The following is a 14,002-nucleotide window of genomic DNA, read 5'->3' as shown; positions in this document are numbered from 1 at the left end:
CAACTAGCTGCTGTCAGAGTGTGCTCCAGCCATCCCTGGGGGGACCCTTTCAAGGGGTCCCTGAAGTCAAAACTATTTTTATAGTGATACCAAGATGTTGCTTGCCTTCCCCACTGTCATCCTCCTGCGTGTTCAGTGGCGTATTCTGGGGCACAGGGTGGTGATTATGGCAGCAGGCAGAGCGAGGAGCAGCCAGGAGACCACAGCCATCTTCCTATCAGCCACATGGTGTTAGCAAAAATGTAAAGCTCAGGAATGAACATTTTGGTTTAACCTGAGAGACCTGGCCTTGGTGGTCTGGCCTCTGTGGGCCTGCCTGGCCTCCTCCCCTCCTCCAGCCACCTGTGCTTGGCTCCAGCCGTGCGGACCTGCTGTCCCCCTGGCACCTTCATGGGCATCCAAAACTGCTCGTCCACTTCAGAGATCTTTGCTGTCTATCCCATGCATTAAATGGACTCCGTTCAAGCATTACCTTCTCCAGGAGGCCCTCTCAGATTTCACTGGTCTTGCTTGTGAGTTAGCATCTGCTCCTCTCTGGCCCGTCTGCACACTCTGCCGCAGCGGTTCCCTAACTCTGCGGCATTTGCCGGTGTACGGGGGTGTCCTACCAGATTGAGTTCCTTGAGGGCAGGAACTAAGTCTTATCTTTTTATGCCCAGTGCCTGGTACATAGTAGGTATTTAATAAATGTATGTTGAATCAGTGAATGCTGCCTTGGAATTCAGAACAGGGACTCCCCTCTCCCTGAATTATCCTTGGAGCAAAGTGCCTCTGAAAGGGGAAGTGAGGGGCGCCTGGGTGGCGCAGTCATTAAGCGTCTGCCTTCGGCTCAGGGCGTGATCCTGGCGTTCCGGGATCGAGCCCCACATCAGGCTCCTCCGCTGGGAGCCTGCTTCTTCCTCTCCCACTCCCCCTGCTTGTGTTCCCTTTATGCTGGCTGTCTCTCTCTCTGTTAAATAAATAAATAAATCTTTAAAAAAAAAATAAAAGGGGAAATGGTTTCTGGCATCTAATTTGGAGGCGTTGGTGTTAGAACAGTATCTCTATCTTTACTGGGGAAGGAGGAATAACATGTCTTGAACACCAGCAACTTTGCATGGCATCCTGCTTTGGGGACAGTGTGGTTCAGCAGGCCACTGGGAACAGGCCCGGGCCCGGAGCACTTTTCATATGGCTTCTGTGGGGAGAGTGTGGTCTGGGAGCTAAGCCACCAAACGTGCTGTGAACTAGTGGAACTAACACATTTGCGGACTTTGAAGTTGTGGAGGTCAAAGATGGGATGTGTGCTGCTGGGTCCGGCCATCGTGCCCTGCACGCAGTCGGTAATAAACACCTGGCATTATTTGTTCAATGGGCATAATTAATACGATGACTGTCAGTACTGGTGAGGGCTTCCCATTGTTGGTTTCATAGGTGATCAGAGGTGGAGAGAGATCCCTATGGCTGGGGTGATCCAGAAAGGCTTCCCAGGGGAGGAGCTTTGAGCTGAGTTTCGGTGGATGGGTATTAGCCCCCTTATACCTTTACGATTTCCAAAAAAACAGTTGGGGTGCGACCCACTGCTGCTGTAGGAGACAGTGCAGGGGTGTGCGCCTTGGTGGAGGCTGGAGTGGGAAGGGCACCTCTGTCTCCTGCAGGGCTTTTTCTCATGCTGAAGCGTGACATTCTGGACCAGGTAAGAAAGCAGGAGGATCCCAGGAGAGGGGTCTTTGGGCCACCCTCCGTCTGCTGATGGCTGGGATTCTAGGTGGGGCTGTCCTTGTATGAGTGTCCATGGACTTCTGGAGCAGTGAAAGGATTTTAGGGCTTGTAGCCAATCCCTTCCCTTTTGGAGCAGGGAAACTGAGGCCCAGAAAAGGGACGGGTCTTGCCCAACGTCACATGGGAGCTGGTGACAGACTGGGATTAAAGTTTCCCCTCACCCCCTATGCTCCTTCCAGTGTATGGTACTGCTCCTTTCCGCCTTTGTCCTTTGAACTCTTTGGAGTCATGAGCCCTGGGAGTGGAAGCAGTTTATGTTCTGTAAGGCCCCGCACATGCCAGGCACCGACCCTTGCGGTCTGATTGCCCCCTCTCCCTTCCAACTCTAGCTCAGGGGCAAAGGGGGAAAGGATGAAGCAAAGGCCACATTTATATAAAAAGCAATTTGATTCATTTTTTCTTAGATAAAAAACTACATCTAATGTTAAAAATAAGAGACATGAAACACTTGGTGTAGAAATAAGCCTTAACTTAATATGGCCAACTCGGCAGGGTGACCCTTGGGAAGCGGTTGCCTGGCCATGGGGCTCAGCGCCCTCTGCACCCCTGCAGGAACGTTCTTCCTCTCTTCCTCTTCCTTCCCCCTCCTGCTGCCCTTCCCTGCCCTACCCACTCCTGTTCAGGCAGCTGCTTCCTTTTTTTTTTTTTTTTAAGATTTTATTTATTTGAGAGAGAGAGAGAGAGCACACAAGCAGGGGGAGCAGCAGAGGGAGAGGGAGAAGCAGACTCTCCGCTGAATGGGGAGCCTGACGCAGGACTCGATCCCAGGACCCTGGGATCATGACCTGAGCTGAAGGCAGACGCTTAACTGACCGAGCCCCCCAGGTGCCCTGGCAGCGGCCTCCTTTATGGGTGCCACTTTCAGTAGCCCAGAGGGTCAGGGAGAAGTGAGAGCACAGGAGGCCCCTGCCTACCCACCAAACCTATCCCTGAAGTTCCTCTTGGTTTCACTTTGGGTTGTTTCTGGGAAAAGCCCCAGGCCAGTGGAAGAATCGGGGATGCCTGGCCCAGGACCTGGTGGACACACATATGCTCTAGAAGGCTGCTGGGACCTGAACTGGAGGCCATTGTCTAGGACAAAGCCCCCTTGTCACTCCTGTGAGCCTGTGTCTCCTTTTAAAAGGTCTGAGAGGTGGGGAGGCCTGGGCCACCTTCCCCGCTCCTGCCCACAGCCCACAGCCCTGAGCGGGAGAGCCTTCGCTCCCTGGATGCTCTGTGCTGCAGGGGAAGGCACCCCTGGGCCAGAGGGAGACGGTAGCCAGTGGTGGTTTGGCACAGGGTGTGCTCCCGCGTGGGCACCCCAGCAGGAAACACCCCCAGCCCCACACTGGAGAGCTCTTCCTCCTGAGGGGCCCCGAGCCCAGATCCCCATCTCCATTCCCCATTCCTCGCCTCTCAGCAGGAGCTCCATCCCTAGGCCTAGGGCACTGCCTGCAGTGACCAGAGCTTGGGGACTTCCTGTCCCTACTGCGAGGCCCACCTGTCCACTGTCCCCCACTGCCAGGCCCACCTGTCCACTGTCCCCCACTGCCAGGCCCACCCATCAAGGATGCATCAGGGATCTATGGCCTCTTGTGCTGATTGGCCTCTGTTAACGAGCCCGCCTGGCAGGGGCCCACCTGGGGCCGAGATCTGGGAAGATAATCACCCAGATGTCATGGGAACACAGCCCTGGGAGCCGGCTTCTGACTCTTTGTCCTGACACAGCGAAGGGATTGGGGGAGAGAGAGGCCTGAGATGGAGGGAAAAGAAAACCAGGGAGTGGGTTGGGTGGAGGTGATTTGCTCTTGACTCCTTTTTCCCTTGGCTCTTTCCCTGTTTTTCAGACGAACCACAAGTCACTCTGATCTGTAGGCCTTGGCAAGCTGTGTTCTGGAATGCGATCACCAGAGTTTCTTCTTTGGGCTTATGGGCATCTGAAGCAATATCACTTCTCAGATTCACTCCTCCAACAGGGGCCAGTGGTCCCTGCACCGTGGAGGAGCCAGTGGTGGGAAGTCAGACTCCCTTGTACCCTTCAAGGCTTGGCTCCCGTGGGCCTTCTCTGATTTCCCAGGAGGAAGTAATTCTGCCTCTTGTCTCAGAATATCCTGATCGGTTATCTGTTTTACCACTTCCCACCTGTGTGTCCCCAAACTTTTCCTAAGGAGAGTCCCAGCTGGGTCAGCTCTTGGTACATGTGCTCGGTACATGTGGGGGGTTCTTGATTAGAAATTCCGCTCTCTGCCCTGGCTGGGTCGAATAGCTGGGGCTGCCGAACGTCCCAGCTCAGCTATCTTGTAGCCTGGAATGTGCTGTGTGCGTGTAGGAGTCTTTGAAATCAAGCTTCTCTAACTGTTGGCCACAGGAGGGGAAGCAAAACTGACTGGGGTGCCCACCTTGCTTCCTAGAGCTTTGTTTTCCAAAGGCCGTGTTTTCCACCCCTGGACCTAGCTGGGGGGCCCTCCGGCCTTCCAGAGGCCTTTCCCCATTTCTGCCCGAAAAGCTTGAAGGGGATGGAGAGCACTGTTCGTAGCGAATAAAGAAGACACGAAGAAGGAATAAAGCCTGCTCGTGGGCAGGAAGCCCCGATAAAGATGTCAGTCCTCCCCAAAGGGATCTAGAGATTCGATGTGATCCAGTCGAACCTCAGTAGGTTTTTTCTTGGAATTTGATTAGGTGACTCTAAAATGTATCCGGGAGAATCAAGATTGAAGGATATCTAGCAACTCTGAAAGAAGACAGGAAGGGAGTTGGCCTTCCAGATGCCCAGACGTGTTATAAAGCTGTCGTTGCTATGATGGGGAGGTTTGTTTGGGGATAACTAGATCGACCGAGGGATGGATAAGAAGCCACAAACAGACCTAAGCCTATGTGGGACCTCAATGTGTGACTGTGGGTTCACGCCACATCAGCGGGGGCAGAACTGGGTAGTCAACGGTGCTTATTACATCACAAGCGAAAGCGGGCTGTGTCAGAGAGTGTCATGGACCAAGGACTGCAATTAACCAGGTTCTCTGCACTTGATGTCTGGATTTGGTTAAAAGAAAGATGTCCTGTCCAGGGTCAAGGCAGAGTTGACAGCAAAATGCCAGTGACAAAGGCCAGAGACTGGCTCCTCCTCTGGCAGCAGGAGAGAGCAGCTGCTGCTTTCCCAAGGGGCTGGCTTTGATTTGGGGTTGGGAGGAGCCCCACTCCGCAAGCAGGGGCTGCCTGTGGCAGGGCTGGGGCCAGGGTGGGGGCCCTGGGCTCCAGGACCCGAGAGCTTGGAACTGCCCCATGGTCCTAGAGGGGGGTCTGGCACTCTTCTGGAGGAGACAGAATGGACCCTCTATCAGTCTGGGTTGGGGGCACCGCCAGGGCCTTCTGGGTCTGGCCTGACCCGCTTTCCTTGGGGGCAAGAGGAGTGGGACAACATGAAGTGAGCTTTCTTGGAACAACCGGGAGAAGAGACTGTTTTCTGCCGAATGAGGTCAGTGAAGACGAATCTAACCCTCTCTAGCTAGTGGCTGGATGATTAGGGCCCGTGATTTCTAAATAAGGGTGGTCACTGTGACTTCAGAAAGGAGCGTTGTGGAGAGCGATGAGGGACAGCAGCCAATGGGGGACACTCCAACACAGTGGCCCCTAGCTACTTGCGGTCACGTTTAAATTAATTACAGAGAAAAAAAATAAAAAATGTAGTTCCTTGGGCACACAAGTCATATTTCAAGAGCCGGCTAGCTGCACATGGCAAGTGGCTGCCGGGCCGGACGGTAGCGTCATCATAGAAGCTGCCGTGGGCTGCCCTGCTCTCCTCGGGGTGCCTTTCTGTTTTGCTAGGACATTTTGGACCAGTTCTCTCCAGGTCTTCTCGAAAGGCCTGTCCGGGGGCGCCTGGGTGGCGCAGTCATTAAGCATCTGCCTTCGGCTCAGGGCGTGATCCCAGGGTCCTGGGATCAAGTCCCACATCAGGCTCCTCCGCTGGGAGCCTGCTTCTTCCTCTCCCACTCCTCAGTGGGGAATCCTGACTCCGCCTCTCCCACGCTCTCACTTGGTTTAGCCGAGGCCCTGGCCTGGGACGTGAGACTGGTCCTTTCTCGGACGCATGAGGGGGTGCGAAGGTTATGGGAGGGGATGCAGGTCTAGCATGTGCGGGCTCCTGCGCGGCATCATCACCCTGTAAATGGTAGCGGGCTTTATTATTTGACAGGTGACAAATGAGGCCCAAAGAGGAGGCGGGACATGGCCGGGAGCACCGAGCTGATAACAGTGGCCCAGAATGCCAGCTCCCATCTCTTGTCTCACCTCTGCTGCTCCTTCCGCACAGGAGACAAGCTGGTACGAGCATGCTGAGGAGAAGGTGGCTGTCTGCCCAGGCACAGGCAGGGTTGGCCTGGGGCAGATGGGCTGATGGATGTGAGGTCCGGATGCAGGGTCCTGCCAACCCCATCTTATTTAGAATCTCACCTGGGCCTTACAGTTTAGCTGCTCCCTACATCCTTTCAAATCTAGAAACTCAGGAAAAGTGCTTTGTTTGGGCCCAACAGAGAACTCGAGTGCCTCATGAGATAGTTCCAGAATGAAGCAGTTCTTGGGACCTTCCGGGAAACACTGACTCCTCCAGCAAGCCCATCCTGATTTACTCATGTTCCCTTCCCCCCCCTCCCCCCATACTTCTGTTTGAATCCCCAGCACCCTCTGCACCTCTCCATGGTAGGAACTACAGCTTGCTTCTTACAGACCAGGAAATCGTCACCTTTTTTGTGCCAGAAACATTTCAGCTAGAGATTAGCAAAAGTAAAGATGACTTTTTTCTCCATCTCTAGTTCAAAGACCCACTGAATTCCTTCCACCGGACTGTAGAGGTCATTTCCAGCCTCTCTGACCCCTTTCTTACGCCAGTCTTACCCCATCTAGTCTTGTGACTCCTGTGACCTCCAGGCCTGGAACATAATAGGTGCCTTGTATGTGCCTTTTAGGATGAAAATGGGTCTTGCAGGTCTGCTGTGAGACTGCCCCAGCTGGGGATGAGCCAGCAGATGGGTGGTCAGATGCTTCCCGAAGGAGGAGACACAGGTGCTGGAATGCTTCCCAGGGCCTCCTGTTTCCAGGATCCATATGAAGCTGGACCTCTCTGTGCAGATGAGGAAGCTGGTTCCAAGCTGCTGGGCTCCCCAAGATCCTACGGGCTGGTTTATGCTGGGCCACAGGGCTCCCCAGCAGCTTGTTGAAGACGGCACAGGGCTTGCAAAGCCTGGGGCTTTGGGCCTGGTCTGGGGGCTGCCAGCGGCATCCCCTCTTTGGCCCCAGATGGGCATGGCCATGTGCCCCCACCCCCAGCCCTGTCTAGCTGCAGCTGCATGACAAATGGGCCATTTGCTTCTGGCTGGGGCTGGAGTGGTCGCCTGCAGCTTTGGGGAAAGGCTATAATTAGCAGAGAGTTCTGGATGGGATTGCATGCTCGCCCTAACAGTTAATTTTATAGTCAGATGCAAACATAAACTGATGTCATGGGAGATGTAAATATCATCGGAAATCTCGAAGTTCCTGGGAGGGGTACGGCTGCCTCTCCCGTGCCCACGGCCCCTTGAGCACTTGAGTGAGGAGCCCAGAGCACCCTGTGCTGTGTGGGAGCCCCCTCAGGGCTTGTTGGGTTGGACCAGGAGAAGCGTGTGTGTGATGGCTCGGTTTACACAGTGCGGGGGGAGTCGAGACGCTTGGGTTTGCGTTTGCCACAGGAGTTTTTCTATGGCTTCAGTGGTCTGGGAATGTTGCAAGGCTGATCAGCGAGGAAAATGCGATGCTTTGCCCCAGGAGGGAGAGCATGCCAAAGGAAGTGTTTCCTGCCAGCAAGGCCATCCTGGAGTGGGTCCCGGGGCTCTAGGGCGCTTGTAAAAATGGAAGAAGCCACTTTATGCCTTTATGGAGAGGGCTGGGGTCAGGTCTGCTCTGGTGTTTTGGAGATGGTTTCCAAAGCAGGCCATCTTAGCCCAGAAGCATAGCCTCAGGCAGGCATGAGCTAGGGGCCGGGAGAAGTTGTCAGGGCCCTGGGCCCTCCTGCCCAGAAGACCTTTTTATTCTTTAAAACAGGAAACACAAAATTCTTAGAAGTATACGGAATCAATTCTGAAAATATTAAGATGTTATCTTGTTGGGTCAGCAACAGCATAAGAAAGACATTTTTCATCAAGACAGAGGATAAAACCCCACCTCTGTCGCCCGCATGTACGCTATGTCCTTGCATACTTAATTCAGTCCCTGCCTGGGCTCTCAAGGCTTCCGGCTGTCTGTCTGTCTGTGTGGGGTCTTTTTGAACCATCATCTTCAGCTTTGGGGTGGAGGGATCTCTAGGCTCTGTGTCCGGTCCAGGGTTGGGGTTGAGCGAGCGATTCCTTAGAGGTCTGGTAATTCGGGGGGGATGGGGCTTTTTTACAAGTTGCTTTGCTCTTGTTCTAGGGGCCCCACGGGGCTTAGGCCGGCCTTGAACAACGATCTCACCTTGTTCTTGGTTTCCGAGTGTGAACTAACCAGATAGCCTCAGGCTGATGTCGCTCTGTCAAAGGTAGATTTTACTTCCTGGGATCACTATCTTCCTGTAGAAAGTATCGTGTGTGTGTGTGTGTGTGTGTGTGTGTGTGTGTGTGTGTTCTGCCTTATAAATTTAAACATTCACCCAAGTGGGTACTTTTGATGACATCATTTCACGCATGGTTTTCCTGATATGGTCAACTTGTCCCAGGGGCACGGCTTCCTGGCCATCCTCTGTCATCCGGTGTTCTATGTAAGCTCGTTCTGTTTGACTTTCGGCATCCTGGCCACCTGTCAAAGCTTCAGAGAAAGCAGGCAGTTCCCGTTACCCAGGATGGTCTTAGTACTCTCCAGAAGGATGTCAAGGGGATCTATTTTGAGGGCACATTAGAGCCAATTTAAGGCCAGTGAGGAACTGGAGAGGCGGGCTCCTCTGCGTCCTGGCTGTTGACTCTAGGCATCTCACAGCATCCTGTCTGTGTTATCCCTCACTTCCTTTGCTCGGACCTTAGCTGGCTGCACCGCGCGTGGCTCTGGTTACTGTCTCACACCACCTTCTCCTTGGTGGGGAAGCCCAGCCTATCTAACGATGTGTCCTTGCCCTCAGGAAGGTATGGCCCGGAAACTCAGAATCCTCGGACAGGCAGGAGATGGGGTACACAGCGTCAGACTCCAACCCAAGGGAAGTCCGGCGCGCGTCCAGTCAATACACAATGATTGTAAGCACTGACTGTACTTCCTAAATGTCAGGACGGTCGTGGTTGCTGGGGATGCCCCAAACAGTTGGAAAATCCCTCCTATCATGGAGCTTAGAGCCTCGTGGAGGAAGACAAACAATTACAAAGTAAAAGAAAAAAGCTGCATGTTAAATACTGGTCAGGGCAAAGGAGAAAAATAAAATGCGGAATGGGATCGGGGGTTTCAGGGCTTTTCTACTTTTAAATCAGATGGCCTGGGAAGGCCTCACAAAGCAGATGACAACTGAGCAAAGACAAGAGGGAGGTGAGGGAGTGAGCCATGTGGATGCCAGGAAGAAGAGCATTCTAGGGAGTGGGAACAGCCTGTACAAAGGCCCTGGGGTGGCGCACTTAGTGTGTCCCTCCAGCGTAAGGAGCCCAGTGCTGCGAAAGCTGAGTGAGGAAGGGAAGGAAGTGAGAGGGGAGCTCAGACAGGTCGTGTGGGCCTGTCGTCTGTGGTTAGGGCTGTGGCTTTCATTCTCGGCGCACAGAGAACCAGCCTGCTCTAATTAGGGTTTGCCTGGTCACTCTGGTGTGGAGAATGGACTGAAGGGAGCCAGTCAGGACACTCCAGTGGGATCCCAGGGCGGCAGTGTAGCCCCAGACGTGTCTGAGGCTTGGGAGTGGTGTCAGCTGATAAAACTCCCCGAAAATTTAGTAGGAGACTTTAAGGCTGAGAGACAGAGGGGCCCTCCAAGGGCTTCAGGACCTGGTTTTTCCTGACACAGTGCTACTCAGCTATCTTCCCACTGTTGGGAAAGTTGATTAACAAGGAATTTGACTTAAAAATCCCCTCAAAATTCCTCCTGCGCCAACCTTCCACCTTCCCGACGGTCCTCCGGCAAATACGGTCCACAGTTAGGGTACCACGCACAGCACCTCTGAAATATCCCCGGGCTGACCTGCCCACGTAGCAGGCCTCACAGTGGCCCCAGGTTCACCGGTGCTTTCCTCTAAACAGGGTCTGTGCCAATTTGCTCGGGTTGCCGGAGCCAAGTGCCACAGCCCGTGTGGCCTCAACCACAGAAATTCACTTCCTCACAGCTCTGGGGGCTAGAAGTCCAAGACTAAGGTCTGGCAGGGTTGGCTTCTCCGGAGGCCTCTGTCCTTGGTGTGTAGATGGCCTCCTTCTCCCTGTGTCCTCACGTGCTCTGCCCCCTGTGTGTGTCTGTGGCCTAATCTCTTCTTCTTATAAGGACACCAGTCCTATTGGAGTCAGGCCCACCCATATGACCTCATTTTCACTTAATTACCGCTTTAAAGACTCTGTCGCCAAATATAGTCACGATCTGAGGTTCTGGGGGCGGGGGGGTCAGGAGTGCAGCGTACGAACTTTGGGGGAGCACCACGCAGCCCATGGCAGGTTCCATCATGTACGGCGAGCCCCCCCACGGCAGGCACCGTAGCCCCCGGATGAACTCTTTGTAGGATAATCAAGTGGCTGTCAGTCCTTCCTCTCTCTCACTCCCTGCTTTCTTGCTGCAGCTGATCGGAGCCCTGGTCTTGTCGGTGGGGATCTACGCAGAGGTGGAGCGGCAGAAATATAAAACCCTCGAAAGTGCCTTTCTGGCCCCGGCCATCATCCTCATCCTCCTGGGGGTCATCATGTTCATTGTCTCCTTCGTCGGCGTGCTGGCTTCCCTCCGAGACAACCTGTGCCTCCTCCAAGCGGTGAGTGGGCCCCACGTACCCCTTGGCGGGGGGCGGGGGGGGGTCCTTGGAGTCCCCCAGAGAGCTGGGGAGACAGACCCTGGGGCCCTTGGCAGCCCATTTTTTTCAGTCCTTGCCTCAAACCAGACGTTCTAGAGGGTTCCTGGATCAGTCTACCTGTTCACATTGTGCCAGGAGAGCCCAAGCCCCCTCCACTTTTGCCTGTCAAGGCTGATTTGAATACTGTGCTTATTTGAACCCCGTGTTGGTCTGGCCTCTCAGTACAGGGGGAGAAACCACACTGGAATGAGAGCAAGCAAACCCCAAAAACGTGGGCAGTGAGTCACTGGCTCACGTAAGCAGCAAACGCACACTGGGACCAGGGGTTTAGATGGCGCCGTTGGGCTCTCTCTCTTTTGCCACCTCCCAGTCCTCACGCTCTCTTTGCAATGGTCACCAGCAGCCTCAGGCCAAGCGAGTCCTTACAGCTCCAGATCCAGGGAATCTTTCCTGGTAACCTCTGGCCAAAGCCCCAGGACTCCGATGGGCCTTCTCGGGCCAAGTGCCTGCCCTGGGGTCAACCCCACCTGGCCCCCTTTCCGTGAAGTGAGGACTGGCTCCCCAAAGCTGGGGGGACGGGGTTGGCAGGTCCGCTCACTCTGCACCCACGTGTGTGTTTGCCCTCCCTGTCCCCCCTCACATGGGAAGCTCCTAAAAGCCCGTACAAGCAGGGTATTGGTGCTGCCTGAGGCTGGAAGTTGCTGGCATCAGTTTGGACAATGGCTGCCCTGTGATAAGGGGCAGGGGAGGGGGTGTATATCCCTCAAGCCTCAGACATCGCGTCACCCACTCCGGGGGTCTGGGAAGTCGCTTCTGAGGGGCTCTGCGGGCAGAGCTGGAGATGCTGCCCCAGCCTGCCCATCAGGCCAGGCCTGCCTCTGGGTCAGCTGCTGTGAGGACCCGCTCTCGTCACGGCGGTGCCGGTGTGGGAGGGGGTGTTTTTCCACCCAGACTCTGCTGAGGGCTCCTGAGACAAACCTCAATGGCAGTCTGGCCCGGACAGCTGAGTCACCCTTCCTGACCACTGACTGGCTCCAGAGATGGGGTTTCCCGGGGAATATCTGCCCGCATCCTGTGTCCTCACAGGAAGAAGGAGCAGGAGGCCCAGGAGCCAGGAAGAGCTCCCGCAGACTTGACCTCGGAGCAAATGGCGCTTCTCTTGCCCCTCTAGGTGAATCTCTGAATTTTGTTTTTCAGTTTATGTACATCCTTGGGATTTGCCTCATAATTGAGCTCATTGGTGGCGTGGTGGCCTTGATCTTCCGGAACCAGGTGGGCCTCTGGCGCAGGTGTCAGCCACACGTGTGCTGAGCTCCCACCGTGCGTGCCTTGGGCTATAAACTAGGGGTGTGCGGAGAGGAGGGTAGATAATTCCTTGTGGAACGTCATTCTGCTGGGGAGATGGGCACTGAACAGGTAGACCAGAGAACAATAACACACAACTGGTGACAGGTGAGTGCCTGGGGCAGAGGAGGGAATGAGGAAAGAATGAAAAGGAACCTATCAGGTGAGGCTCAGGGGGGACGGAGGTCCAGGCAGAGGGAACCACTGAGGCAGAAAGAAGCTTGGCAGGTCTATGGACTGGTGTGCAGGCTGCTGGGCTGAAGCAGGTGAGTGACAGGGAGGGACAGAAGGCGAAGTCGGAAGGGCCACCAGGGCAGATCTCGTAGGTCCTCGTAGGCCATGGTTAGGGGGCTCGGAATTTTTTCTAAAGGTAGTAGGAAGCCTTGGAGAGTTTTACGGGGAAGGGATGTGATCTGACTTACAGTTTGCTCACTACTGAGTGGAGAATGGACAGTAGGGAGGCAGGGGGATTTATTCTTTTGCATGTGGATATCCAGTTTTCCTAGCACCATTTAAGAGACTATCTTTTTCCTATTGTGTATTCTTGGCATTTTTATAGAAAATCAGTGGGTATGACTGGGTTTACTTCTATGATCTCTATCCTGTTCTATTGATCTATATGTTAGGGGTATTTTTTTTTTTTGGTCAATACCATACTATTTTGATAACTATAGCTTTATAATATAGTTTGAAATCAGAAAGTGTGATGTCTCCAGCTTTGCTTTTTGTGCTCAAGACTGCTTTAGCTTTTTTGGGATCTATTGTGGTTCCTTACAAATTTTAAGATTTTTTTTTCTCTTTCTGTGAAAAAATGTTACTGGAATTTTGATAGGTATTACATTAAATCTGTAGATCACTTTGGGTAGTAGGAACAGTTCAGTAATATTAATTCTTTCAAAGAACAAGGGATATCTTTCCTTTTATTTGTGTTGTCTTCAATTTCTTTCATCAGTGTTTTGTGATTTTCAGTATATAGATCTTTCACTTCTTTGGTTAAATTTATCCCTAAATAATTTATTCTATCTGTTGCTATTGTACGTGGGTTTGTTAATTTATTTTTTGGATAGTTCGTTGTTAGTGTATAAATGCAACTGATTTTTGTATGGTGATTTTTGTATTCTGCAACTTTACTAAATTCATTTATCAGTTTTAACAGATTTTTGTTGGAATCTTTAAAATTTCTTCCTTTCTTTCTCTTTCTTTCTCTCTTTCTTTCTTTCTTTCTTTCTTTCTTTCTTTCTTTCTTTCTTTCTTTCTTTCAGTAGGGTCCATGCCCAGCTTGGAGCCCAACAGGGGGCTTGAATTCACGACCCTGAGATCAAGACCTGAGCTGAGGTCAAAGAGTTGGACGCTCAGCTGACTGAACCACCCAGGCAACCCTGGGGTCTTTAAGATTTATATATATAAGATCATGTTCTATATATAAGATCAAGAAAATTTTACTTCCTTTATGATTTGGATGACTTTTTTTTTTTTTTTTTTTACTTCTTTTTCTTGCCTAAGTTCCTTGCTCTGGCTTAGGATTTCAGGACTATGTTGAATAGAAGTAGTGAGAGTGGACACTTGTCTCTTCCTGATCTTAAAGGAAAAGCTTTCACTTTTTTTACCATTGAGTATGATGTCAGCTGCAGGTTTATTATGTATGGCTTTTGTGATATTGAGGTACATTCTTTCTATACCTAATTTGTTGATCATTTTTGTCAGAAAAGGATAATTGAATTTTATCAAATGCTTTTTTTGCATCTATTGAAATGATCATATGATTTTTGTCCTTCATTGTTATTGTGGTGTATCACATTGATTGATTTGCAGCTGTTGAACCATCCTTGCATTCCAGGGATAAATCCCACTTGATCATGGCTATGATGCTTTTAGTGTGCTGTTCAATTTGGTTTGCTAATATTTTGTTGAGGATTTTTACAGCTATGTTCATCAGAGATATTAGCCTATAATTTTCTTTT

General features: G+C 52.3%; 1 protein-coding gene across 1 annotated transcript in view; it reads left to right on the top strand.

The window, feature by feature from the left end:
• Nucleotides 1-14,002, top strand: part of TSPAN15 (tetraspanin 15) — a 46,259-nt gene that overhangs the window by 16,490 nt on the left and 15,767 nt on the right. The window contains exons 2-3 of the mRNA XM_008695970.2: nucleotides 10,473-10,658; nucleotides 11,895-11,969. Of these exons, the coding sequence (XP_008694192.2) occupies nucleotides 10,473-10,658; nucleotides 11,895-11,969 (261 nt within the window). The remainder of the gene's footprint in view (nucleotides 1-10,472; nucleotides 10,659-11,894; nucleotides 11,970-14,002) is intronic.

This window comes from Ursus maritimus, unplaced genomic scaffold (assembly GCF_017311325.1).
Source record: "Ursus maritimus isolate PB19 unplaced genomic scaffold, ASM1731132v1 scaffold_7, whole genome shotgun sequence".
Taxonomy (NCBI): domain Eukaryota; kingdom Metazoa; phylum Chordata; class Mammalia; order Carnivora; family Ursidae; genus Ursus; species Ursus maritimus.
This window is presented reverse-complemented; position numbering and strand designations above follow the sequence as displayed.